This window comes from Papio anubis, chromosome 2 (assembly GCF_008728515.1).
Source record: "Papio anubis isolate 15944 chromosome 2, Panubis1.0, whole genome shotgun sequence".
Taxonomy (NCBI): Eukaryota; Metazoa; Chordata; class Mammalia; order Primates; family Cercopithecidae; genus Papio; species Papio anubis.
This window is the reverse complement of record NC_044977.1, coordinates 48239646-48266134: the sequence shown is the minus strand read 5'-3', so window position 1 is coordinate 48266134 and position 26489 is coordinate 48239646. Positions and strand designations below refer to the sequence as shown.

The following is a 26489-nucleotide window of genomic DNA, read 5'->3' as shown; positions in this document are numbered from 1 at the left end:
ATTTTTTAATTTTCATGATGTCCAATTTATCTGTTTTCTTTTGTTGCCTGTGTTTTTAAAGTCATATCAAATAAATTACTGCCAAATCCATTGTCATGAAGCTTTCCCCCTATTCAAAGGGTTTTACAGTTTTAGCTCTGACACTTAGGTCTTTGATCCAGTTCAAGTTAGTTTTTGTATACGGTGCAAGGTTAAGACTCCAACTTCATTCTTTGCAGATGGGTATGGGTATCCGTATCCCAGCACAATTTGATGAAAAACCTGTCTTTTCCCCATTGAATGGTCTTGGCACCCTTGTCAAAAATCAATAGACCATAGATGTGAGGGTAGTTTCCTTTTACCTGGGAGTGCAGTTAGAGAATCAAGTGACTTAACAAAACCTTGGTGATCTCTCCAAGACAACCTAAGTTAATGTCTAGAGTTGGAGGATCCTGTTCTACGGCAAGGAATGAAATTTGGCAAGAAGTTTCCCTGTCCTTCCACAACTTAGACAGTACCCCAGCAGGCAATCCTGGGAGTGCAGAGATGACTAGGGACCCAGGGTACTTTTATTTTTTCTGAGACGGAGTCTTGCTCAGTTGCCCAGGCTGGAGTGCAGTAGAGCAATCTTTGTTCACTGCAAGCTCCGCCTCCTGGGTTCACGTCATTCTCCTGCCTCAGCCTCCCAAGCAGCTGGGACTATAGGTGCCGGCCACTACACCCGGCTAAATTTTTTTTTTTTTTTTTTGTATTTTTAGTAGAGACGGGGTTTCACCATGTTAGCCAGGATGGTCTCAATCTCCTGACCTCGTGATCCACCCGCCTTGGCCTCCCAAAGTGCTGGATTACAGGCATGAGCGTCCGGCCTAGGACCCAGGGTACTTTTACAAACCGCAAGCCAAGCTTGCTTCTGAAAGCAGAAGCAACAGATACCAATGGAAACCCAATTACTGAATTCACCACCTCCGTACAATATGCCATCCAGAGTGGCCTTTTCCTCCTCTAAGCTAGGGATTTTTTATAGCCTTTACCCTTTCTCTTTCCTGGCATAAAATAGGGAGTAATAATACACCCACGGACTACGATTAGAACCCAAAAAACTAACAAAATTCCAGTTCTGGCTCCCTTCCATGAAACGACAAAAATAAGCAAAAAGGGGCATCTTTAGCCCTGCAATGTGAATGGAGGCAGGACTTCTGGCAAAGGGAAGGGGTACTGTGAGGAAGGGAATTATGAAGGCACATGGTTCCTCTCCTTAAAGGAAAGAGGTGGGGACAGGATGTGCCATGCTGGCAGTTTTGGGTTCTCCTCCAGACTTCCAGTATCTTCTACCTAGCCAGGAAACTCAGGACATGGAAACTCGGTAGTCACTGTGGACCAGGCTGAGCTCACTTGGCAGAGCAGCAGCACTCAGCGCACCACATCCCAAAGCCCGGTCTCTCGGAGCACGCGCATTCCACTTGGAAGCTGCCAGGCCGCCCTCAGACACAAGTTGGTTTCTTAGCATGGGAGCCAGGCAAGCAAGTTTTAAATAAGGTAGGTCCTCAATTAGTGGTCACTATGAGAAATTCGGGAGTGTGATCAAAGTGTTGCACTTTCTTCCAATTTTTTTAAAAAACAAACTAGAGTTGGATTTTGTGTGCTATCTTCCCATTTACAAATATTGGTTGGATGTATGTAGGGAAAGTGGGTCAAACAAAATCTGTGCAGTGTTGCAATTCAGTGGCGGCAGTGGTGGGGAAGGCTAGAGCATATATTTGAGATCTTTAATTTTTTTTTTTTTTTTGAGATGGAGTTTCGCTCTGTCGTCCAGGCTGGAGTGGCACTCTCTCTGCTCACTGCAAGCTCCGCCTCCTGGGTTCATGCCATTCTCCTGCCTCAGCCTCCTGAGTAGCTGGGACTACAAGCGCCTGCCACCATGCTTGGCTAATTATTTGTATTTTTAGTAGAGATGGGATTTCTCCATGTTAGCCAGGATGGTCTCAATCTCCTAACCTCAAATGATGCACCTGCCTTGGCCTCCCAAAGTGCTGGGATTACAGGCATGAGCCACCATGCCTGGCTGAGATCTTTAATTTTTTTTAAGGCCAAACCTTTTCCTGTCTCTTAGGAACCAGCTGTGGACCTTACACATTTGTGGTTCATAAAATATTTAAGGAAATATTTTTACACCAGTTCAACTCCAGCTACGCATTAGAATCACCTGGAGAGGTTTTAGTTAAGTAAAGAAAACAAAACAAGGCCAGGCACGGTGGCTCACCCCTGTAATCCCAGCACTTTGGGAGGCCGAGGCAGGTGGATCACGAGGTCAGGAGATTGAGACCATCCTGGCGAACATGGTGAAACCCCATCTCTACTGAAAATACAAAAAAATTAGCCGGGCGTGGTGGCGGGGGCCTGTAGTCCCAGCTTCTAGAGAGGCTGAAGCAGGAGAATGGCGTTAACCCGGGAGGTGGCGGAGCTTGCAGTGAGCGGAGATCGCACCACTGCACTCCAGCCTGGGCGACAGAGCGAGACTCTGTCTCAAAAAACAGAACAAAACAAAACAAAACAAACTAAGACATGGCTAGAATGATGTTCAAGGTGATAATCAGAGTCAGCCTCAAAGTCATGTCAAGGTCCAAATGGCTCAAGCTCAAGGTAAAGTTGAAACTTACGGTGTGATATGGTCAGAATGCTAGTCAGCACCAGGACAAGGTTGGGTCCAAGGTCATACCAGTGCTAAGAATTAGAGCCAAGAGGATCAAGGTCATTTGAAGGTCAGAGCAGTTCAAAGGCAGACTATCATCAATGGCAGGATGACTAAGGTTAACTTAAGAATGGTTAAAGTCAGCTAGATTCAGGTATAAACTTAGGGGAAGTATAAACTTATGGCCAGGACAATGTTCAGGGTTGGCTTCAGATTCAGATTCAGGGCTATGAAAAGCATCAGTGCGTACTGGATTCAAAATCAATCAAGGTCAGTTTCCAGGGCAAGTTTAAAATGAGGGCAAAACATGGTCAGGGTGATGGTTAGGATGAGGACAAGGGTCAGAATTAGGGCTAGATTCAAATTCAAGGTCAAGTTCATGCTTATTTCAGCTTAAGGTCAGGATGATTGTGTATGAGATTCAAGATCAGGATCAACACACCTGTAATCTCAGCACTTTGGGAGGCCAAAGTGGGCGAATCATTTGAGGTCGCGAGTTTGAGACCAGCCCAGCTAACATGGTGAAACCCTCTCTACTAAAAAATACAAAATGTAGCTAGGTGTGGTGGTGCACACCTGTAATCCCGGCTACCCAGGAGGCTGAGGCAGGATAATCGCTTGAACCCAGGAGGCGGAGGTTGTGGTGAGCTGAGATCACTCACACTACTGCATTCCAGCCTGGGTGACAGAGTGAGACTCCGTTTTTAAAAAAAAAAAAAAAAAAAAAAAGTCAAGGTCAGGACATGTGGGTCAGTTTCAAAGTTAATCCAAGGTCACCTCAAGGGGATCAAAGTCAGAATGATCGTAAGTGTAAATCAATTAGAATGAGTCTAATGTGCTAATGAAAAGAATCGATATTAGTACAAGTACATCCAGTCTCAATCATTTGATTCATGTAACTCCTAATTGCATGCGACTGACAACTGAGAGGAAGGTAAGCAGGACACATACATTCCTCTCTAGGGCACGTTCTTACTGCAAGGTAGAGTGAACCAAGATGCACCTACTTCGTGCTATTGGAAGGCATCATTTTCAGTGCAAAAAAGCTTAGTCTCAGATCTCTAAGGTGAAATCTTATTGCTGGTCAATGTTAACGGACATGAATGTAAACAATGCAATACACATTAACCTCAAAGGCATATTCTTACTAAAAGATGAGTGGAATCAGAATGAACCCCAGTAGGAGTTTGGATGAGAATTCCTGTTAGTACAACAAACTCAGGCATTCTTCTTAAAACCAAATCCTCATAGCTTCTTGGGGGAGATAAAAGTCGGCACAGCAACACACACTCACATGGAGACAGAATAAGCTGGGATCTGAGGAAGGAGTACTACTGAAACAAGTACATATTAGTACAACAAACTCATTCCCAGATGTCTTTTCCAAAAATTTTTTTTTTTTTTGATATGGAGTCTCACTCTGTTGCCCAGGCTGGAGTGTAGTGGCACAATCTTAGCTCACTGCAACCTCTGCCTTCCAGGTTCAAGCAATTCTCCTGCCTCAGCCTCCCAAGTAGCTGCAACTACAGGCGCCTACCACCATGCCCGGCTAAATTTTGTATTTTTATTAGAGATGAGGTTTTGCCATGTTGCCCAGGCTGCTCTCAAGCCCCTGGCCTCAGGTGATCCACCCACCTCGACCTCCCAAAGTGCTGGAATTACAGGTGTGAGCCAGTGTGCCTGGCCAAAAGTAACTTCTGATTACTTGTTAGAGCAAACTGAGATGGATGTAAACACAGCAACACACTCATCTCTCATTCTCACCTCGAGGCAAATACAAATGAACTCAAACAATCCATAGTACTGCAGACAAACTCAGTCCCAGATATTCTTCTCAGAAGTATATCCTTACTGCTTATTGCAGCAAAATGACAAGTTCCCCTCTTTTGAGAGAAAACACATGCTTATGCTGAATCTACATAGGAATATAGAAAAAGGCACTGTGTTGATGCAGAGCTCAGTCTCAGCCACGGCTTCCTACTGTAGTTAAGCTGAATCCCTTAGATAAACATTATACAATTTAGGGTTGTAATATGACACCAACCTCAGCCATCAGGCTGATGGGACATGAGACTAATTAGTCCCAGGTCAGAGAGTAAGACCTATTGTCATAGTAGGGTTCCATATTAGCTTCAAAGTCAGGTGATGATTAGGGTCAGGAGGTGGGTCAGAGTCAAGGTTATTCAACAGTGATCATGTTTAGGGTAAAGTCAAAGTCAGTTCAAAGCCAAAGCCGTTAAAATTAAGGTAAGCTATGGTAAGGACAATGGTTGAAATCAGAGTCAATTAAAGATTACATTCATCTTAAGCTAAGTAATGTCAGGATGATCATCAGTTTAGGATAAAGGTCAAGCAGGTCAGAAGTCAAGGTCCATTTTAATGTCAAATACAAGGTCAAGACCAGTGTAACACAATCAGAGGAACAGATGCCTGATTTGCAGAGGTGAGCATCACACAAGAGTCCACACACTGTGGCCCAGTCACTGGGCCCCAAGCTGGGGCCCTCTAGAGTACAAACACCTGATGAGGCCCAAACAAAATACAGGACCAGAGAAGATTTAAGCCATGCACCACCAGCCAGGGTGAAATCGCACTGTGGATAATCTCACATTGTGCAGCATCTGAGCTTCTAAACTATGCTATTTTTAACACATAAAGTACATGCCAAGAGGAGCCATGAGGAAATAAACCAGCTGAGGAGCCTGAGAAGTAGAAATGTAAAAAAGTGTAGCAAAGTAGAATTCAAGATCTAAGTGAATGAGGTACTTCTGCAAAACCTAAAGTGACCCACGGCCTGAACTACTACTATTTTAATAAAATTGCTTCTAAGTGGGATCTATTCCATTCCAGGTAGGGGTTTACATATGTTGGAATACAGGGTCTCTGCTGCCAAATCTTCCTCTCCTGTGACAAATGCAGAATTATACATCTAAGTGTTAGCAACTAGGTCAACTAAAAATAAAACACATAACACACGAATAGGTTACAGTTACACCTACAGGATATGCATGGCTCAGAGGTCCCCAGCAGTTTGTGGTTGATCTTCTAAAGGGACAATGCTTTCTCCATCCATGGTCCTCAACCTCCAACACTGCGATTAAACTACCCACCCCTCTCCCCTCAAAAAACAACAACAACAAAAAAAAAACAACTAGGGACAGGCACTACAGGACCAGATATGAGAGGGCCTTTCTCCTCGAAGCACCACACATGCCCATTTATGGAGGGCTCCTTGCTGGATAAGGCATTGGCTATGATTAACTCATGTGGTCTCTACTGAGTCAAGGCTCTCAAAGAAAGAAAAAAAGACATGGCAAAGGCAGATGATCATTGTTCTTGTTCAATTTTATTGGCATTGCGTTCATCTCTTTACAGAAGAACTCAGCCCACACCCTAGAATGTAGACCTTTGGAAAAAGGAGAAGTGCTCCATTAAGCAAGCTACAATGCGGGGGCAGATCCTAGGAAGGGAGCAGAACTGCCAGGGTTCCAACCAAAGAAACAGGTTAATTAATAATGGGCAATATTGGGGAGATGGGTGGGGAAAAGGAGAAAAAGCTCCGCTAACCTAAGGATACCACAACCCTGAAAGGAGCGCCTTCTAGAACAAAGGTAAAAATCACTAGGACAGATCTGTGAGGGTTTTCCTTTCGCTCTCATAGTAGGATGTTGATCTAACAGGGGAGTTTTGAAGTGTGGAGCAGGGGGGAAAAAAAGAAAGAAAATGAGAATTTTAATTTTTGAAATAACGGCAATTTATCCATTGCACATACCACTGTATTATGCAAATCAACCTTTTGGAAAATTTAGACACAGAAGGGAACTAGACAGTTTTCCCCCTGGAGAGATGAAAAGCTTTTTGGCTCTTAAGTCTTTGATAAAAGGCGTACATAATTCTTGTGTCTACTGTACAGAATACTGCCGCTAGCTGGATTTCCCAATTCTGAGTAACACTCTGCAATCCAAACAGGGTTCAACCCTCCATCTTACATGCCTGCATTACAGGACTTAAACACATAATCCAAGAATTTCTTACACTAATTTATACATTTTAATTGGTTGCATATATTAACATGTACTATAAGATTCTTTTCTAAGAAGCATTACATAATAAATGGATACTGTAAAAAGATCTGATTAGTTAAAAGTAACAAGCATTAACAGATAGATACATACAAAACTCAGCCTGATCAGACTGGGTGTGAGCCTGTAATGGGGCATGGGGCACCAGCCTTCCCAAGGGGTAGCCTTCAAGGAGGGAGGGGAAAGGGGAGGTAAAAAGACCACAAGACCGTTAAAAAAAAATTAGACACAGATTAACTGTAAACAGTTCTCTCTCTCTCCAGTGGACAAAAAGAATAAGCTTCCAATGCCAACTCCATATCAGAATGACATCCACCGCTGGCCTGTCCTGCTGCCATACACGCGGGCTCATGTGGGTGGGCAGGCAGACCCCAAGAGCCATCACGGGCAGGGGCTGGAGTTTGATTACGTCAGGTGTGTGTGTGTGTGTGTGTGTGTGTGTGTGAGAGAGACATGTGGGGTGTAACTATGTTTGATGGGGTTTTCTTTTGGCAGCTGGATGTGAGAGATCAATGTATGTTTTGTTTGGAAGAGGAGAGGGGAATTGTGTTGAAGGCCTACGTGTGTTCTTGGTTTGTGAAGGACTCTGTGCTCAACTCTCACTGCCCCCTCAGCAACTGCAGCTTTCTGCCGAGGCCTTGGCCCGGTCATTCTTGTCCAGTTTGATAGGTTCAGGGAATTCGTTGTACAGCTCCACCTCCGTTTCCTGGACAAGGAGACAGAGAAAGGTTGGTTATTCAGGGAATTGAAACATTTCAGCCCTCATTGCGGGCCCTTTCTGCCCAGGAGGGGCTCACTTCTGCTTGGGCAAGCAGAGTGGGTGGGGAGCTGTGGAGCAGAGCCTGCCCACGCAGTTAAGGGAACACTCTGGCAGAAGGTGCCATGCTCAGGAAGTAGCAAGAGAAAAAGATTTTGTGACAACTCCAGGTCAATGTGGAGAGAGGAGTCCTGCCAGGAGAAGCATCAGTCTGCACTGAGCAATCAGGACAGAAGTTCACATACGTTCTCAATCAGATCATGATCTGGGAGCTCTGGGACCACATCCACATCCAGTTCAGATGCTTTCTGTATGTTCCCTATAGTTGACAATGGTTGACAATGGTGTGGATTTCTAGCTTCTCAAACATCTGGCAACCCTCAGCCAGTATGTGCACGAGGTGAAGTGGCTGGAGTTGAGTATGAGCTGCCCTCTCAACCTGGAACACTCCTTCTACCTCCCCATCTTCCATACACTTTTCTGGACCAATGGCCTCTGCTCTGGTCTCTTTTTTCTTCCAAAGGTTTAGCAGAGTTTTGTCTCCCAAATGCTGCAGGCCTAGAAAGGCAGCTGTGAATGAATTTTATTACCATCTGTGACAAGTGTCAGAGCAGATGGACTATGGTCATTTTAGTGGGACTTTGCTAAAGTAACATGTTTCCAATGAGGAGTAGCATTCTACTTTTGGGTGCAGGAAAACAATGTCACTTAAACATTGAGCACTTGTGTGCCAGTGACTGTTTTAGGATTTGCAGATAAAGCAGGAACTGTTTCTATTCATTAAAAGTTATCTAGTAAAAAAATCATTCCATTCACAATAGCTATAAAAGCATAACACATCTAGGAATACATACTTAAAAAAATAACAGCTTTGGCTGAGCATGGTGGCTCATGCCCGTAATCCCAACACTTTGGAAGGCTGAGGCAGGTGGATCACCTGAGGTCAGGAGTTCAAGACCAGCCTGGCCAACATGGTGAAACCCCGTTTCTACTAAAAATACAGAAATTAGCCGGGCATGGTGGCAAGCACCTATAATCCTAGCTACTCAGGTGGCTGAGGCAGGATAATTGCTTGAACCCAGGAGGTCGAGGTTGCAGTGAACCAAGATGGTGCCACTGCACTCCTAATAGCTTTATTGGGTTTTAACTCACATGCCATAAAGTGTACAATTCAATGGTTTTTAGTATATTCAGAAAGTTGGGCAACCATCAACATTAACTCTAAAATACTCTCATCACCCCCCCCCCCCAAAAAAAACCCTATGCCCATTAGTAGTTCCTTCCCACTCCCATTCTACACCATCCTGGACCCAGCAACCACTGATCTACTGTCTCAATAGACTTGCCTATTATTCTGGACACTTAATTTTTAAACATGATTTAATTTTCCCCATTTCTTCTAGTGGACTGCAATTTCTGTTTTTGTTTTGTTTTGTTTTGTTTTGTTTTGTTTTGTGGCAGAGTCTCGCTCTGCTGCCCACGCTGGAGTGCAATGGCATGATCACAGCTCACTGCAGCCTCTAACTCCTGGACTCATACAATCCTCCAGTCTTGGTCTCCCAAGTAGCTGGAACTATAAGCTCGTGCCACCATGCCTAGCTAATTTTTAAGTTTTAGTAGAGATGGGGCCTTGCTATGTTGCCCAAGATGGTCTCAAACTCCTGGTTTCAAGCGATCCTCCAGCCTCAGCCTCCCAAAGTGCTGTGATTTTAGGCAGGAGCCACTGCATCCGGGCTGGACATTTCACTGAAATGGAATCATACAACATACGGTCTTTTTACAACTGGCTTCCTTCGCTTAGCACCCATGTGGCAGCAGGTGTCACTACTTCATTCCTTCTTATAGCTGAATAATATTAGAATGCATGGATAAGCTGTCCTTTGTTTATTCACTTATCAGTTGATGGACATTTGAGTTGTTCTTACTTTTTGGCTGTTACAAATAGCGACATTTTATATTGCCACTAGTACCTAGGAATATGTTTACTGTGAAAGGCAAAGGATCCTATTATAAATCAATTATAGCTTGGGTGTGTCTGTAGTCCTACCTACTTAAGAGGCTATGGTGGAAAGATCACTGGACCCCAGAAGTTGGAGGCTACAGTGAGTGATGATTGCACCACTGCGTATCAGCCTAACTGACAGAGCAAGACCCTGTCTCTTAAAAAAAAAAAAAAAAAAAAAAAATCAATCAATCTTACTGAAGGAACAGAAACAAGACCTAAAATAGATTCATGGGTGGAATGTTTTATTTTTTTGAGATGGAGTTTTGCTCTTGTTGCCCAGGCTGGAGTGCAATGGTGCAATCTCAGCTCACTGCAACCTCCGCCTCCCAGGTTCAAGCAATTCTCCTGCCTCAGCATCCTACGTAACTGGGATTACAGGTGCCCACCACCACGCCCAGCTAATTTTTTGTATTTTTAGTAGAGATGGGGTTTCACAATGTTGGCCAGGTTGGTCTCGAACTCCTGACCTCAGGTGATCCACCTGCCTCGGCCTCCCAAAGTGCTGGGATTACAGGTGTGAGCCACCGCACCCGGCCGGGCAGAATGTTTGTGTTCCTCCAAAATTCCTGTGTTGAAGCCCTAACCCTTCAGGTGGCTGTATTTGGAGTAAGGAAGGAATGAAGGTTAAATGAGGTTGCACGGTGGGGTCCTGATCTGAGAGAATTTGTGTCCTTCTAAGAAGAGGTGACACCACAGACACCTTGCTCATGTGTCCTCTCTCTGTGCACACAGCGGAAAGGGCATGGGAGGACACAGTGAGAAGACAGCAGTCTGTGAGCCCAGAAGAGCGCCCTCACCAGAAACAAAATGTGCCAGCATCTTGCTCATGGACTTCCAGCCTTCAGAACTGTGAGAAAACAAAATGTCTGTTGTTGGACCCACCCATGTTGTGGGGTTTTGTTAACGCAGCCTGAGCAGACTAATGCAACAGCTGCAACAAAACTGCAATCAATGGGGAAAAAACAGTGGGCTTGAAGAAAAAAATTCCAATCAAAATCTCAACAGAGTTTTATTTGGGGTGTGGAAGGTAAGAGAGGAAAATCATGGAACTGAAACAAAATTATTAAAAAATAATGTGGCAGGCAGGGCGGGGTGGCTCATGCCTGTAATCCCAGCACTTTGGGAGGCTGAGGTGGGCGGATCACAACATGAGTTTGAGACCAGCCTGGCCAATATGGTGAAACCCTATCTCTACTAAAAAATACCAAAATTAGGCCGGGCGTGGTGGCTCAAGCCTGTAATCCCAGCACTTTGGGAGGCCGAGGCGGGTGGATCACGAGGTCAGGAGATCGAGACCATCCTGGCTAACATGGTGAAACCCCGTCTCTACTAAAAATACAAAAAACTAGCCGGGCGTGGTGGCGGGCGCCTGTAGTCCCAGCTACTCGGAGGCTGAGGCAGGAGAATGGCGTGAACCTGGGAGGCGGAGCTTGCAGTGAGCCGAGATCGCGCCACTGCACTCCAGCCTGGGTGACACAGCGCGAGACTCCGTCTCAAAAAAAAACAAAAAACAAAACAAAACAAAAAAAAACACAAAAATTAGCCCAGGCGTTGTGTGAGGTCACCTGTAATCCAGCTACTTGGGAGGCTGAGGGCAAGTCACTGAACCGGGAGGAGGTTGCAGTGAGCTGAGATCACGCCATTGCATTCCAGCCTGGGCAACAGAGCAAGACTCCACCTCAAAAAAAAAGAATGTGGCAAGAGGAAACTTGCCTTATCAGGCAGTGAAATCAAGACAGTCCGGATAAGGGAACATGGCATAGACATCACCAGAACAGACTGGAGAGACCAGAAACAGATCCCAGCACATATGAGCATTTAGCACAGGCCACGGTCTATTCAGGGAGGGAAACGGCTTATGTAACATAGCCGAATGATTTCAAACAACTGGCTGAGCTCTCTGAGAGAAAAGGCAAGTCTCTCTTTCCTGCCATAAGCCAAAACAAATTCCAGCTGAATTAGAGAAAAATCTGATGTAGACACAGGAAACACAGAAACTTAAAATGACATACCCAAATAAAAAATTACTTTTTTCCTATGTTCAAAGGACTTAAAAATACCACAGAGTTGAAAAAGTCACTTGAGATGCAAGTAGAATTAACTTCAATTGACTAGCAGCTCATGAGAACTGAGAGAGGCCCAACCATGTGCTATGTGCTGGCTGTGTGCAGCAGAGAAAATCCAAATGGCTAAGTCCCAGGGAGAGGGACTCAGAGGGACCAGTAGCCACGATGGTGGCAATTTATACACCCAAAGATTGGCAATGTCAGCAGAGTGACAAGTGACACCTATTGCTTGCTGGCAAGGAGGTAAACAAAGCAAGCCCACGCTGCTGAAATGTTATTCCCCTTGGGGAAAGCAACCTGGCACCCTAACTTATAATAAAACAGACCCTCCAATGTAACAATCTAACTCCTTAGGGGCTAGCTCTAAAAATAAAAGCATAAAGACAACAAGGACAGTAGTGATGGAAGAGAAAAACTCAGACGGTGATGCCAGGCAACAGGGAAACAGGTGGGAAACACTATCCTACATGATTTGGATTTCCATTCCCTTATATGAACATTAAGAAAAACACAACCGTTTATTATTTGTGGGTGAGGGTGGCCAAGTCTGCATCTTGGTCTTTTCCTTACCACTTCAGGGCTCTCCTGGCATTCTGGGTGGAACAATTTCCTCACTGAGTAGGTCTGTCCCTTTCATTCTGGAACACTTAGTGCAGACCCCACTCATGCCAGAATTTCCCTGGTCCTTGGAGCAACCATTCCAAACAACTCTCTGTCCTGCTGAAAGCCATTACCTTCATTCTGCCAGCTTCCTGGAGTCAGCAGAATCTGCCTTGCCCTTACAGCCACTATGTGCTTCAAGTGCTCTATGCATCCCCCCAAACCTGTCACACCTCTGACCACCCCCAGACCCTGTCTGATGAGGCCTCATGATCTGCCTTTATCACCACTGCCCCTAACAGAGTTGTACATCAAAACAGACTTTCAACTCGCATGAGTGGTTGTATCTAATCACAGCAACAGTAAATAAGAAATTCTAGGTATTGTATTCCTTGAATAGTTTTCCTACATTTTCTTCCTTGTGTTGTTTACTTAACTGTTCCTAAGGAAAAAAGTTACCTGTCAGTATGTGAGAGCTGAAAGAGTTGGTCTCATTTAATCTTCATAATCACCCTGCAAAAGCAGGTATTCCCATTTTTCAGGTGAGGGGGTAGAAGTTCGGATATAATTTTATTTTTAATTATTTTTTTGAGAAAGAGTCTCACTCTGTCACCCAGGCTAGAGTACAGTGGTGCAATCTTGGCTCACTGCAACCTCTGCCGCCTGGGTTCAAGCAATTCTCCTGCCTCAGCCTCCTGAGTAGCTGGGATTACTGGCAACCCCCACCAGGCCTGGCTAATTTTCTTTTTATTTTTTAGTGGAGATGGGGTTTCACCATGTTGGCCAGGCTGGTCTCAAACTCCTGACCTCAAGTGATCGGCCCGCCTTGGCCTCCCAAACTGCTAGGATTATAGACGTGAGCCACCATGCCTGGCCATAATATATATATTTTTAAGCCCAAACTAGATATAATGATTGGTAGGCAGCAGAGCTGGGATTTGTATTCAAGTTAATTTCCTTCTTAAATAGAGCAGCAATCTGATCAGGGGTCTCCCAGTGACCTGATCTCCTAATCGCAGCCAAGAAAATAAGAACAAGCCTAGTAAAAGAAGGGCAGTCTCAGTCTTCCCAGCCTCTACATCTTTTAGGTTATTTCCCCAAAGTGGGGTTTCTGGAAGCTTAAGCAGAACATGTCCTAACCTTCTCAGATGAACACTTAGGGTATTCTGACTACATAGAAAAGAGTGGGTTAGGGAAGAAGATTAAGGGCAGGAGGTCAGGCAGGGACTGGGTCAGTGGTCAGGCATCACAAGAGTGGGCAGGTCAGCTGTGGGAGACCCACCTGCTTAAGTGCATTCCGTGCAATCGTCTGGAACGCCTGCTCCACGTTGATGGCCTCCTTGGCACTGGTCTCAAAGTAGGGAATGTTGTTTTTGCTGTAGCACCAGGCCTGTGCCCGCTTTGTGGCCACCTGAAAGGAGAAGTAGGGTGCACACAGGCTCATGATAGAAGCAGCTAGCACTGACTCCATCCTCCCCAGGAAGTGTCATGGTCCCTCGTCTACAGGTGGTACAGGTGAGGACACAGATGTGGGGAAAGAGGGTGTTGGAAGAGACCAGTAGACCCGTCCAAACTCGCCCTGCTGGCTATGCTCAGGATAGCTAGGATTCAGCTAGAGAGCTCAAAGCCTGTCTCAGTCTACAGCTCATACCTTCTGACCCTCAGTTATACTTAAAAGCCATTTGTGAATGGAGTAAGAAGCCAGTCTGGGAAGAAATGAAGAGTGTTTACTGGGACCTCAGAGATCCCAGGACAGGAAATGCCCAGCAGCTTGGTCTTAAGGTTTAGAGTCCCTTTACCATTACTGCTAGTGTGATGTCACCCATGCCACTCACACATTCTCATTCCTTCCCCAACCCCTAGCCCATTTTCAGCCAAGAGATAAGGACTAAGTCACTTAGGAAGGGGAGAAAAAAAGATCCATGGTCAGAAATAAACGTAGTCATAATTAATCAAAGAGTCTATGTTTCCAACAGAAATGATATTTGAAACTATAACTATAGTACAGCAATTTCACTCAAAGCCCAAAGCAATATTTTGCACACATGGAGATCCAGGCACGGCCTGGAGGTACTGGGAGGGCACTACTGAGAATGACAAAACTGAATTCCCTCCTTCAAAGAGCAGAAAGGGAACTGAAGTTGAGATAGCCAAGACAATGGCGTAAAGTCACAGCCAGCTGGGAGCAGGATGGGGACTTAACCCAGGTCACCTGGGTCCCAGTCCTTAAAGGCAGTTGGCCTGAAGGGCTGGCATAGGGTGATGAAGACTCCCACCAGCACCTCCTAGAGCCATGTGAGCTTAGCAGAGAACCCTCCAAATTCACAAGGCCCCTCGGGAGCAGGTGTCTGTGACAGTATCTATCATCGTTGGTACTTACTTGTCTGTTTTCGAGGTCAATCTTGTTTCCCAACACAACAAAGGGGAAGTTTTCAGGATCTCGGGGACTGGCCTGGATGAGAAACTCATCTCTCCAGCTATCTAGGGTTTTGAATGTGTTGGGGGCAGTCACATCAAATACCAGAACACAGCAGTCTGCACCTCTGTAGAAGGCCACACCAAGAGACTGGAACCGTTCCTGTCCTGCTGTGTCCCATATCTGTGAGAGACAAAACATTTATTCCTCGGGAGAGTGCTAGGCAGAGCACAAGGAGCATGTATGCAGGGGATGCCAGAAGAAATGGGCTAGATTGTGAGGTCACCCACAAAGACAAATGACACCAGACTTCAGGAAGCAAATTTCAGCACCAGAGTATCCGAAACAATCCTCACAAATATTGTATGTAAGTATGTGTCTGTCTATGAGCAGGTGACATGAGTCCAATCTCCAGGGCGCTAGAAATTTCTTATATCTTGATCCAAGTAGTGGTCACATTTAGGTAAGTGTGTAAAATTTGAACTGTAAATAAAACTTAGGTACTCTGGGAACTTTCTGAGAGCAATGGAAATACAGGGAAGTGAGGTGATGACTCACAAATGATACAGTTCAATTTATGCATTTTACTGTATGAAAAGTTTGCCTAGCCAGGCACAGTGGCTAACCTGAGGTCAGGAGTTTGAGACCAGCCTGACCAACATGGAGAAACCCTGTCTCAACTAAAAATACAAAATTAGCCAGGCGTGGTGGTGCATGCCTGTAATCCCAGCTACTTGGGAGGCTGAGGAAGGAGAATCTCTCGAACCCAGGAGGGGAAGGTTGTGGTGAGACGAGATCGTGCCACTACCCTCTAGCCTGAGCGACAAGATCGAAACTCTGTCTCAAAAAAAGAGAGAAAAGTTAGCCTAAACAACAAAAAAGATTAGCATGTTACATTTCATTTGTATTATACCTCAATTAAAAAACAAATGAAAAACTCTTGACAGAAAGAGATCAAGAGAAAGACAATGAGAACACACACCAGATTAAATCCCAGGTACTACTGACCAGCTCTAAGCTGGTCACATCATTCACTGCCATGCTAGGTTTAAGAGCAAGGCTGGGTATATTTACTGCCCTAGATCCGTAACACGCACTCAAACAGAGCCAGACAAACATGATAACAACTCAGATATAAGAATGAAGGGCAAAAAAGACAAATTTATCTCTCATGATTCCACTGCCTCTCAGCAGGTTAGGGCACTAAATGTTCCCTTCCCCAGATACAATAAACAAAGTCCACACATGTAGACTAAACAGGATCAGGGCTGCTGGTGGTACTCATTTATGTGCTCTCGTGGTTCTCCAATGTTCTACACTGAATATGTATGCATCTCTATCAGTGGAGAAATGACCCCATTCTCAAACAAACAAACAAACAAATAAACGAACACTTGGCATCCTCCCACACAGGAAGGAGTTCATGTCTTGTTCTAGTTATTTGTGTGGAGAGGTTTTCTGGAGCTGACTGGAGACTGCACATGTGACACTCTCCACATTCTCCCACGTTCCTCCCCTTTACCCCGTCACGCACTAGGGCACTCTGGCAACAGCAGATGGGGTGACGTGGGAGAGCAGGTTCACTGGACTTTACAGCTGCCCAACAGATTTAGTGAACCATCCATTCCTGTTTTTAAGAAAATATTGTTGCCAATCTCCTGTAATTATAAACAACTCAGCAATGAACATTAGCATAGAGAGCTTTTTCTGTATTTCAAACAGCTTTTTTTCAGGAAGACTCCTACAAGCAGAATTACATAAGAACTCTGTTACTGTTAGGTGGAACCAATTCATCATCTGGAACTCATATACACAGAGAAGGCAAAGTAATACTTTCAAAAAGAAAAGTCAACAAGTTGATGGGTTCCTAGAAAGTTACCAAAATTAATTTAATTTTGAATTTACAAAAGTAAAGGCCATATTTATCAAAACATCAACAAGTACAGTCCTATGGCTGACTGTGATCTTTAAATTTTTTAATATTTTAATTGAAATTGTTAACAGTGACCTAGGTTCTTGGAATCTTCCATGGCAGAAATCAAGAGAGATCACCAGACACAATAGCAAAGAGAAAGTGAAAGTTTATTTAGCTTGTGCATAGTGAGCTAGCACTGCAAAAGGAAAGGGGCAGCTGTTCTCTGAAAGCAGTGTGGGAGTTAACTTTAAAGGGCCTTCCTATGGGGAGGGGTGATGTCAGGGTATGTATATAGGAGGGGTTTCTCTACCGCATGCACAGTGGCTAAACATGCTTCTTCAGAAATTGCGTGTAGCACTAGCAGGTTAAATCTCCACCCTGGGTGTGATTTTTAGCATTAAAATGAGGAAAAGGTAACTATAAGTTGAAGTCTAACTGCATATGCTGGGGGCCCCAGGGAGGTCCCTAGCCCCATGAAGCAGGAACTTATGATAACAGTTTCTTGGGATTTTTTTGCTGCTGATTGTCTGGAAGTTAGGTAAGCTACAGCTTGAGTAAGGGGCTTTTGTTCTTTTTCTCTAGACTACATCAAAACAGGAAACCAGCCAACCTGCTTGTCTCAAAATGGTTTGTTTTCTCCGTTTAAAATTATACCCTTATAACTATCTACCCAATACTCTGATGTTACCAAAATTAACACTGTTATTTTAATCCATTTTTTCCAAGAATTAACCCTTCCCCCATTGCATTTTCTTCCTACTTTACCACAAGCAAATGCTCCTGAAGAGATACCTTACATAAATAGTATCATTCTGTACAGCTTTTTGCAACTTGTCTTTTTTCACTCCCAAAAGTTAACAGTTATATAATATTTCATTGCCTTAACGGACTACACTTAGTTTCCCAGATCATTTGAGTTACTTGCAGTTTTTCACTACTATCCATGCAACGCTGCAATGGTAACTCTCGTTACACCTCAGACGTCATGCCCAGACGTAAGTTTCTCTAGGCCATACACTCAGACTGTTGCTGCATAAGTGTATGTTCAACACTGGGGAACAGAGTGGCAGTTTCTACTGAAAAGGCTGTACTCATTACTACACTCCTACCATCAACCTGAGGCTGTTCAACTCCCTATATTCTAGCATCCACCAGGTTGCCTACTGCTTGGATATTATTAGGCATTAACATATTTTTCACCTGCTTGTATGGTTTGTTTTTGTTAGTCTGGGAATCTTGTTATACAGATGTTTAATGTAATCTATTATCAATCTTCAACATTTTATGATTTGTACTTTTTTTTTTTTTTTTGAGACGGAGTCTTACTCTGTCGTCCAGGCTGGAGTGTGCAGTGGCGCGATCTCGGCTCACTGTAAGCTCCGCCTCCCGGGTTTACGCCATTCTCCTGCCTCAGCCTCCGGAGTAGCTGGGACTACAGGCGCCCGCTACCTCGCCCGGCTAGTTTTTTGTATTTTTTAGTAGAGACGGGGTTTCACCGTGTTAGCCAGGATGGTCTTGATCTCCTGACCTCGTGATCCGCCCGTCTCGGCCTCCCAAAGTGCTGGGATTACAGGCTTGAGCCACCGCGCCCGGCCTCTTTTTTTTTTTTTTTTTGAGACGGAGTCTTGCTCTGTCACCCAGGCTGGAGTGCAGTGGCAGGATCTCGGCTCACTGCAAGTTCCGCCTCCCGGGTTTACGCCATTCTCCTGCCTCAGCCTCCCGAGTAGCTGGGACTACAGGCACCCGCCACCTCACCCAGCTACTTTTTTGTATTTTTTAGTAGAGACGGGGTTTCACCATGTTAGCCAGGATGGTCTCGATCTCCTGACCTCGTGATCTGCCCGTCTCGGCCTCCCAAAGTGCTGGGATTACAGGCTTGAGCCATCGCACCCAGCGATTTGTACTTTCCGTACTTTCAAATGCCAGAGGGGAAAAGTATTCACTATTTTCATTTTTTAAAGTTTTCACTTTGTATTTTTTCCACCTTCAGGTCTTGAATCCTCTGGTTCCCCCAAGCTAGAATTGTAAAGCTCTGTCCTGGTCCCACTTATTTACCCTACTGGCTAGGCGCAGTGGCTCACGCCTGTAATCCCAACACTTTGGGAGGTCGAGGCGGGTGGATCACCTGAGGTCGGGAGTTCGAGACCAGCCTGGCCAACATGATGAAACCCCATCTCTACTTAAAAAAAAAATACAAAAAATTGCCCGGGCGTGGTGGCAGGCGCCTGTAATCCCAGCTACTCAAGAAGGCTGAGGCAGGAGAATCACCTCAATTGGGGAGGCGGAGGTTGCAGTGAACCAAGATCAGGCCACTGCACTCCAGCCTGGGCGACAGCAAGACTCCTGTCTCAAAAAAAATAAAAAATAGGCTGGGCGTGGTGGCTCATGCCTGTAATCCCAGCACTTTGAGAGGCTGAGGTGGTTGGATTACGAGGTCAGGAGATCAAGACCACCCTGGCTAACACGGTGAAACCCCATCTCTACTAAAAATACAAAAAATTAGCTGGATGTGGTGGCATGCAGCGGTAGTCCCAGCTACTCGGGAGGCTGAGGCAGGAGAATCACTTGAACCCAAAAGGCAGAGGTTGCAGTGAGCCAAGACTGCGCCACTGCACTCCAGCCTGGGCAACAGAGTGAGACTCCGCCTCAAAAATAAATAAATAAATAAATAAATAAATACACACCCTACAACACCCTTCTCCCCATGTATTACCAGAGAGGTGCACCCTGTGCCCTCTGTTCCTGTGCTCTGTGTATCACTGTACTAATATCACTGTTTAAATTACTATGAACTCACAATATGTTCCGTGGAAATTTTTCATGCCTATTTGATTCCATCTAAGATACTACTCAATTTCCAGATTCTTTCTGAACAGTATAGAGAACTTTAAAAAACAAGAAACAAAGCAGTCACTAATATTTCCCTACACATTAGATTATATAGTTCTGATCTTTGTTTCCTCATATTACTTTGGAAGTTACATACTCATGATTCCAAAAATAGATACAAGTATACTACTGAAGTGTTCTTCCTTCAGACCTATCTACGTGAAATCATTTTCTGCCTGGAGTTATCCTTTAGAACTTCTGCCACTAGCCCTTAAAGACGTACTCTTTCATTCAGGAGGGTTATTTCAGCAGAGACAGAACACTGTGCTGCCCGTCTCTTTCCCAACATACCCCACTGCCTGCTGGGCTCTGCTGTTACTGCCAGGACTCACCTGGCAGCCTCAGTGCTGTGCTTGTCAAGTTTTCCTCAGTCTATTTTTAAGTCTTTTTTTTTTTTTTAATTTCACTATGACTTACACAGAATTCTTTTTATTTATCCTTCCTGGAATTTGGGCTTCCTGAGTCAGTGGACTGGTGCCACATCAGTTCTGGAAAATCCTCAGCAAATATCATCTTTGATCTATTATTCTCTCTTTACACCTTCTGAGACTGATTAAAAGTAGGTCCAACCTTCTCACTTTCACTTATTTCTTTCATATCTCCTGCCATTTTTCTTCCATTCTTCCAACACTTTTCTGGTGTGGCCAATCTGCTGTGCTTTAGCAGCATTCTCTGAATTTCCAAATTTCATTGATTGTGCTTCATTTTCTCCCCACATCAATGTTAACCGTTTCGTTTCTTCTCTGCAGATTAAAAGATTATCTTATATTTAACCAAAGCCCCTTTAGTGAGGTATGGCTGACATACAAAGGCTGCACATATCTAACAATCTAATGCATAGAACTCAATGAGTTTGGAGAGAAAACCATCATTACAATGTAGGCCACAAACCTACTCATCAAAAGGTTCCCCCCATCCTCTTTTATTAGTTTTTGTGATAAGAACACTTAAAATAAGTAAATTCTTTTTAAAAATTTTTTTGTAGAGATGAAATGTTGCTATTTTGCCCAGGCTAGTTTCGAACTCCTCTCTTGGCCTCCCAAAGCACTAGGATTACAGGCAAGAGCCACTGCATTCAGCATGCAAAATTTTAAGTGTACAATATAGTATTGTTAACTACAGGCACCATGCTGTACAGATCTCTAGGATTTATTCATCTCATATAACAAACTCTGTATGCTCCGTATTTCTTTAAATATAAAAAAACACTCTGGAATTACCAGGCAAGTTTTTCACTGGTTCTTTCTTGTGGTGCCTTGTTTTCTTACTTTGATTATATTTTACTGCAAGCTGCTAAAAGCCCTTGAAAAACACACGAGGATTCCTCAAGATCAGGATAATGACGCCTTTGTCCAGAGACAATGATTTTCATTTACTTCTAGTATCTGAAGCTGGCTACAAGAGTACAAAGGCCATCCTTTCCTTCAATCTCTTGGGAACTTGTTATCTTTTTCCACTCTTTCCTCACCTCACTCAGTGCCCTGTGGATCTCCTGATGGGGTTGACTTCAGGGGTGCAGCACCCCAAGGTCCCAGCTTAGTAACACAGACAGGACTGTTACGACAACCCCCCAACCAGCAGGGGCCGAACTCTGATTTCTGAATTCGCTGGCCCACATGGCTATCAAAACCACAGCTCAGCTGGAGAAGTTCTATTTTTCCTCAGCAAAAGGCAGTCTGAGTCTTGCTGCGACACATGGAGAATCTTCAGATGGGCCTTTACCCCAGCTCCCTGAAGTTATTCTACTCCTTTCTGCCTTCTGTTGAGAATTCGTCAGTCTGTTGTTCCTTTGTAAGTCGTGTGTTTTTTTCTATAGTTGCTCTTAAGATTTTGCTTTTTGGTCTTCAAAATTTTAAGTCTTCTTTTAGAAAATATGCTCAGCTCTTATGGCTTACTGCTTTTTTCAGCTGTATTTAATCTACAGTTTAACTGTTCATTTAGCTTATTTCAATACTATTTTTTTCACTTCTTGAAGTTCTAAGTTTTCCATATCCTCATTTTTTTATAGTATCCCTTTCCATTATGGTTTCTATTTCTTTTTAGAACATCTCTAGTCATTGTGAACATCTCTTGTGGTACATTATTTCCTCATGTGGTTATGAATTCATCTTCTCTCCTACAGTAGTAAATGTCCCTACAGAGTGGTCTTACCCTTGTTTTTGCCAGGATTGACAGAGATTTATGTTAAATTCTTTGAGACAAAGATTTCTGTACATGTGGATAGTGGGACTGAGATTCTCCAACAACTGCAGACACAAGTTTTGCCAATTCCTTGGGCCAAGGTTTTCCAGTTCTACTCTCAAGCTTGACTTGCTTAAACTGCAGTTACATTTTGAAGATCTCTAGGTGTATGTGTATAGGTAAGGTGAGGATGAGAGATTCATACTAGCTCTGTCCTAGAAGCGTCAGTCAATTAAGAGTCCTGATCCTCTAGGAGCATGCCACAGCTCGAGGTCAACACATGTACAAACTTCTACCTTTAACCTACATCATTCACACATTTCAGCGAGCCCCCACTATCTGCCAGGTACTTGCTAGGACTACAATGGGATTGGAATTTGCCTCTACAAGCATGTAGGAAAGAACATCTGCCACAGAGATAGAAGTTTCAAAAGATCTGAGCGAAAAGTTGGAGACTTCCGGTGGGTATACAGGCCCTGCTGGAAGCAGAGACATATCCACCAACACAAGTCTGTAAGAGCAGCACATGATTCAGAAGGACTGGAAGGAGACAAAAAAAAGTGAGTAGCAGCTATTTCTACCATCTTTCCTTGCCTCCATAATGGTGTGCATGAATGTCTTGGTTGATGCTCTCAAAGGCAAACACCAGGTACTTATTAGGCTGTGCTCCCAAGTCATCGTCTGGTTCTAAGTGTGAAACGAAACATGATCACATTGAAAAATTGAAATCATCGGTGATCACAGAGCTGGGAAAATTACTGTGAACCTCACAGGCAGGTTAAAACTGGAATGAATGGCCCCAGATTTGATGTGCAACTCAAAGATCTAGAAAAGTGACAGAATAATCTACTCCTATCCCAATAGTTTGGTTTCAAAGTCAGGTTGTACTGACAACCTCAGTTGGCATCACGGACCATGAAGAAAGAGATGAAAATACAGGAGGGAAAATCATGGGATTCTTTTATTTTTTTAATTTAGTGACAGGGTCTCACTCCATCACCCAGGCTGGAGTATAATGGAGCAGTCACAGTTTACTGCAGGCTCGAACTCCTGGGCTCAAGGTATCCACCATTCAGGGGTTCTTTTCTAGGGATATAATACATGTATACAAACAAAATGACTCAAAGGGGGAAAAAAAAGGGAGTAACAGTTTATAGCCAGAATGGGAAGGCTTTTCAACAAGTCACATGAAAGAATCTACATCTTATCCTAACTGTTGAAAGGGAAACCCTTGAAAGATTAATAAGCTGATACATTAAAAAAAACAGATTGGCTCAATAGACACACAACTCTTGAAGTTACATATGAAATAGAAAGTCAAAAAAATAAAGAAACTTCATGTCTCACTACTGAGGTGAGACAAAGATGTTTACCTAAAGCACTGGGCAAGAACGTCAAGAGAAACACAAGATAGAGACCTGCAGGTTGCCAAATTTAGCAAACAAGACCAAAAACAACAAAAAACAAGAAAGGATAAATCTGAGTTTTTTTTAAAAAAAGAAATTTTAGTGTGTCTTAGCAAGTTGTATCTGAGATATACAAGAAGTATACCAAAAAAGTATTCACTATTGATCTGAAATTCAAATTTAACTGAGTATCAGCCAATTATCTACAAACAGGATAATAAGATTTGAAGAACAGGGAAGGAAAATGTCTATGCATGAGGAAAGATTAAGACTAAAGGAACTATCAAGGCCTGGTTAGCACAGCCAAGACATATGCTTACCTGCATTGTGACTAGTCTGTCATCCACCATCACCTCCTTGGTCAGAAAGTCAGCTCCTATTGTGGCTTTGTACTGATTGCTGAATTTCTTATTCACATACTGGTTCATGAGTGATGTCTTCCCGACTCTGAAATTGGAGAAAAACCACAAGCATAAGTCAAATAGGAAGGTCCTGAAACTGACATGAATTACTTGAAGCATTTAAAAGAATCTGCCTGACCTGAAGGACAAGAAACTGCTCTCACAGCAAAGGGCAATGCCAGTAGCCTTCCCAGCATTACACTTTTGAAGTTTTGTGCTTTCTCTCTGGGTAAAAATACAAGGTACAGATGTGGGGCAGATGCGGAAAAGCTGCTTACATGTTTTGGTACAACCAGGTCAAATGGTAAAGCCTAGTATTATTTTTCCCATTCTAGAAGGATGCCAGCAAATATACTCCTTCTAAAGAAGCTTCACTAATAAGAGTGCTCTGCTATTCCAACAGTATCCCTGCTATCTTAGATGTTTCTCCATTTAGTGGCTGCTCTTTAGCTTGATGAAATAACACCAGGAGGAAGACCTTGGCTTTGAGCAGACATATACCACTCAGACAATTTGCTGCTTTAAAGTTTAAAATCTGAAGCAGAAAAAGCACCAATATATCACCAAACCAAATATACTTCAAAGAATACTCCTCCAAATATGTTTTCCAGTAAGAAAACTCAGCAAGAGACAATGTGTGATTTTTGTGTGATGAGGTTAAGGCAACCTAAAGATAATGCAAAAACCTTCCAAATACCCAGTGATATCACCTTCCTTTGCCACAAAAGAACATGTTCATATTTGTGTTAAAGAACCTGGAGGTACCCAGACAGCCTAAGGCAGTGTTTTCCAATCCAGACCACCTGAGCCAGAATCTCCAAGGGGAGAGGTGGCAAAACCTGGAATCAAATGAGGGCTCGGTGAGACTTTTTGCACACATTTGGGTAAGGCAGGCCTAAAAGCATTATCTTTCCATCCCGACAGGGATGGAGTTGCGGGGTAGGAAAGACAGCACAAATTTAGGCCCTAGCCCACTGGTCTGGGGCTGGACAAATGCTAGCGAATAAAAGGTTCTTCAAAGGCTGGGCATTGTGGCTCAAGCCTGTAATCCCAGCACTTTGGGAGGTCGAGACGAGTGGATTGCTTGAGTGCAGGAGTTTGAGACCAGCCTGGGCAACATGGCGAAACTCTGTCTCTACAAAAAATACAAAAATTTAACCAGGAGTGGTAGAACATACTTGTGGTCCCAGCTACTCTGGAGGCTGAGGTGGGAGGATCACTTGAGCCCAGGAGGTTGAGGCTGCAGTGAGCTGTGATTGCACCATTCACTCTAGTCTGGGCAACAGGGCGAGACCCTGTCTCTCACACGCATACAAAAAAAGGTTCTTCAGGTGATTCAGATAAGCCAGTCAAGATAGAAAAACCTCTGGCTTTTCAAAGGAAGGACAGGGGACTTTGGACTAAAGAAGCATGCCTGCATTTGCTATTGTTGTTATTTTTAAAAATATATAAGCTTCCAATGAGTCAAAGCTTTCATGGGTCCCTTCAGATGCCAAGTCTGAAAAGCCTACCACAGAATCTTTTTATTTTAAGAGTTGGGGTCTTGCTCTGTCACTCAGGCTGCAGTGCAACGGCATGATCATACCTTGCTACAGCCTCAAACTCCTGGGCTCAAGCCATCCTCTCGCCTTGGCCTCCCCAGAAGCTAGGACTACAGGTATGGCACCTGGCTATATTTTTTTTGTAGAGACAGGTCTCAAACTCCTGGGCTCAAGCAATCCTCCCCTCAGCCTCCAAAGCACTGGAATTATGGGCATAAGCCACCTCACCAAACCTACCACAGAATCTTAAGAGCCATTAGAGTGAGCTACATGGTTAGTGGCACATCTAGAATCAAAACCCAGTTGTGCCATCCCAGGCTCTTTTGCAGATAGACCTGAAGCAGGCACAGCAGCAGGAGGATACTGTATGGTACACTAAGAACACACATCTGCTAGGCCAGATGCCAATGGCAACACATCTATGTAACAGCAGGAAGATACTGTATGGTGCGCTAAGAACACACATCTGCTAGGCCAGATGCCAATGGCAATACATTTATGTAAGGAAGACTCCCCAGCCTGGCCGGCTCGGAGAAAAGGGATTCCATGAAAATGCCTATCCTTAGTTGAGTTCAAATAGTCATCCGTTCCCCATAAAAATCATGCTAAAAACCAGAGAACAAAAGGTTATATAACAAGGATCATCTAAATTTCTGCCACGCAGGGAAATATGTAAGGCCCTAAGCCTCCACTACGAAAGCAGAAGTGGCAGCACAGACGGTATGGGCTCCGCAGCAGAGAAGCTTAGCTCTGAGCCAATCTGTTAGCTCAAATTCATGAGAAACTTACCCAGAATCTCCCAGGATGATAACCTTCAGCAACACTTTCTTCCTAGAGGTCATCCTTCAAACTAAAGGGGGAAAAGGAGAAATAACTGTGAGTGTGATGGAAACACCAAGGCAAAACACCTCCCTTGCATAAACGTCTTAGCAGCCCCGAGAGTGCAGGGCCCTGCGCCTTCCTGCTAGTTATCTTCTTTCCACCCAGGGGGCCCTGACAAACAACAGTATCACTCACCAGAACTCTGGACCCAAGAGCTAGGCAGAACAGCACAGGAGGGCGATCCGGCCCCTGCAAGCTGTTGGAGAGAATGTCTTCTCTTGCTTGGGTGGCGGATCAATTGAATGGATCGGCAATTTGAACCAATGCTCCAACTTACTCAACAGCTTGGTCCTTGCTTCACTCAGGTCACTGCTTCAGTTACACTTTCTCAAAGAAGTGACAGCTTTATCTAAAGCAGCATAACCCCTCATTTGCTCTCTATCCCATTACTCTGCTTGCTTTTTCTTCAGAGCACTTACCACTAATTGACATTTTTATGTACTATGTTAATCTGTTCTCTCCCTTTTCTAATAACCTCCATGAAGACAGTTTTATTCCTCATTGTATGCTCAACACCAAGTAGAAATTTATTTTTTTTTTTTGAGACGGAGTCTTGCTCTGTCACCCAGACTGGAGTGCAGTGGCCAGATCTCGGCTCACTGCAAGCTCCGTCTCCCGGGTTTACGCCATTCTCCTGCCTCAGCCTCCCGAGTAGCTGGGACTAAGGCGCCCGCCACCTC

The 26489-nt window shown here is 44.1% G+C and overlaps 1 protein-coding gene across 3 annotated transcripts in view; it reads right to left on the bottom strand.

The window, feature by feature from the left end:
• Positions 1-6004: 6004 nt before the first annotated feature.
• Positions 6005-26489, bottom strand: part of RAB7A (RAB7A, member RAS oncogene family) — an 87142-nt gene continuing 66657 nt past the window's right edge. For 2 of the 3 annotated variants that reach the window (XM_021922721.2, XM_021922722.2), the window contains exons 2-6: positions 25717-25777; positions 23306-23432; positions 14559-14777; positions 13461-13589; positions 6427-7456 (exon numbers count right to left, since the gene is read on the bottom strand). In XM_021922721.2, the coding sequence (XP_021778413.1) occupies positions 7361-7456; positions 13461-13589; positions 14559-14777; positions 23306-23432; positions 25717-25769 (624 nt within the window). In that variant the 5' untranslated portion in view covers positions 25770-25777 and the 3' untranslated portion in view covers positions 6427-7360. Of the gene's footprint in view, positions 7457-13460; positions 13590-14558; positions 14778-23305; positions 23433-25716; positions 25778-26489 lie in introns of all 3 variants that reach the window. The other variant, XM_009181363.4, reaches the window with a different exon arrangement.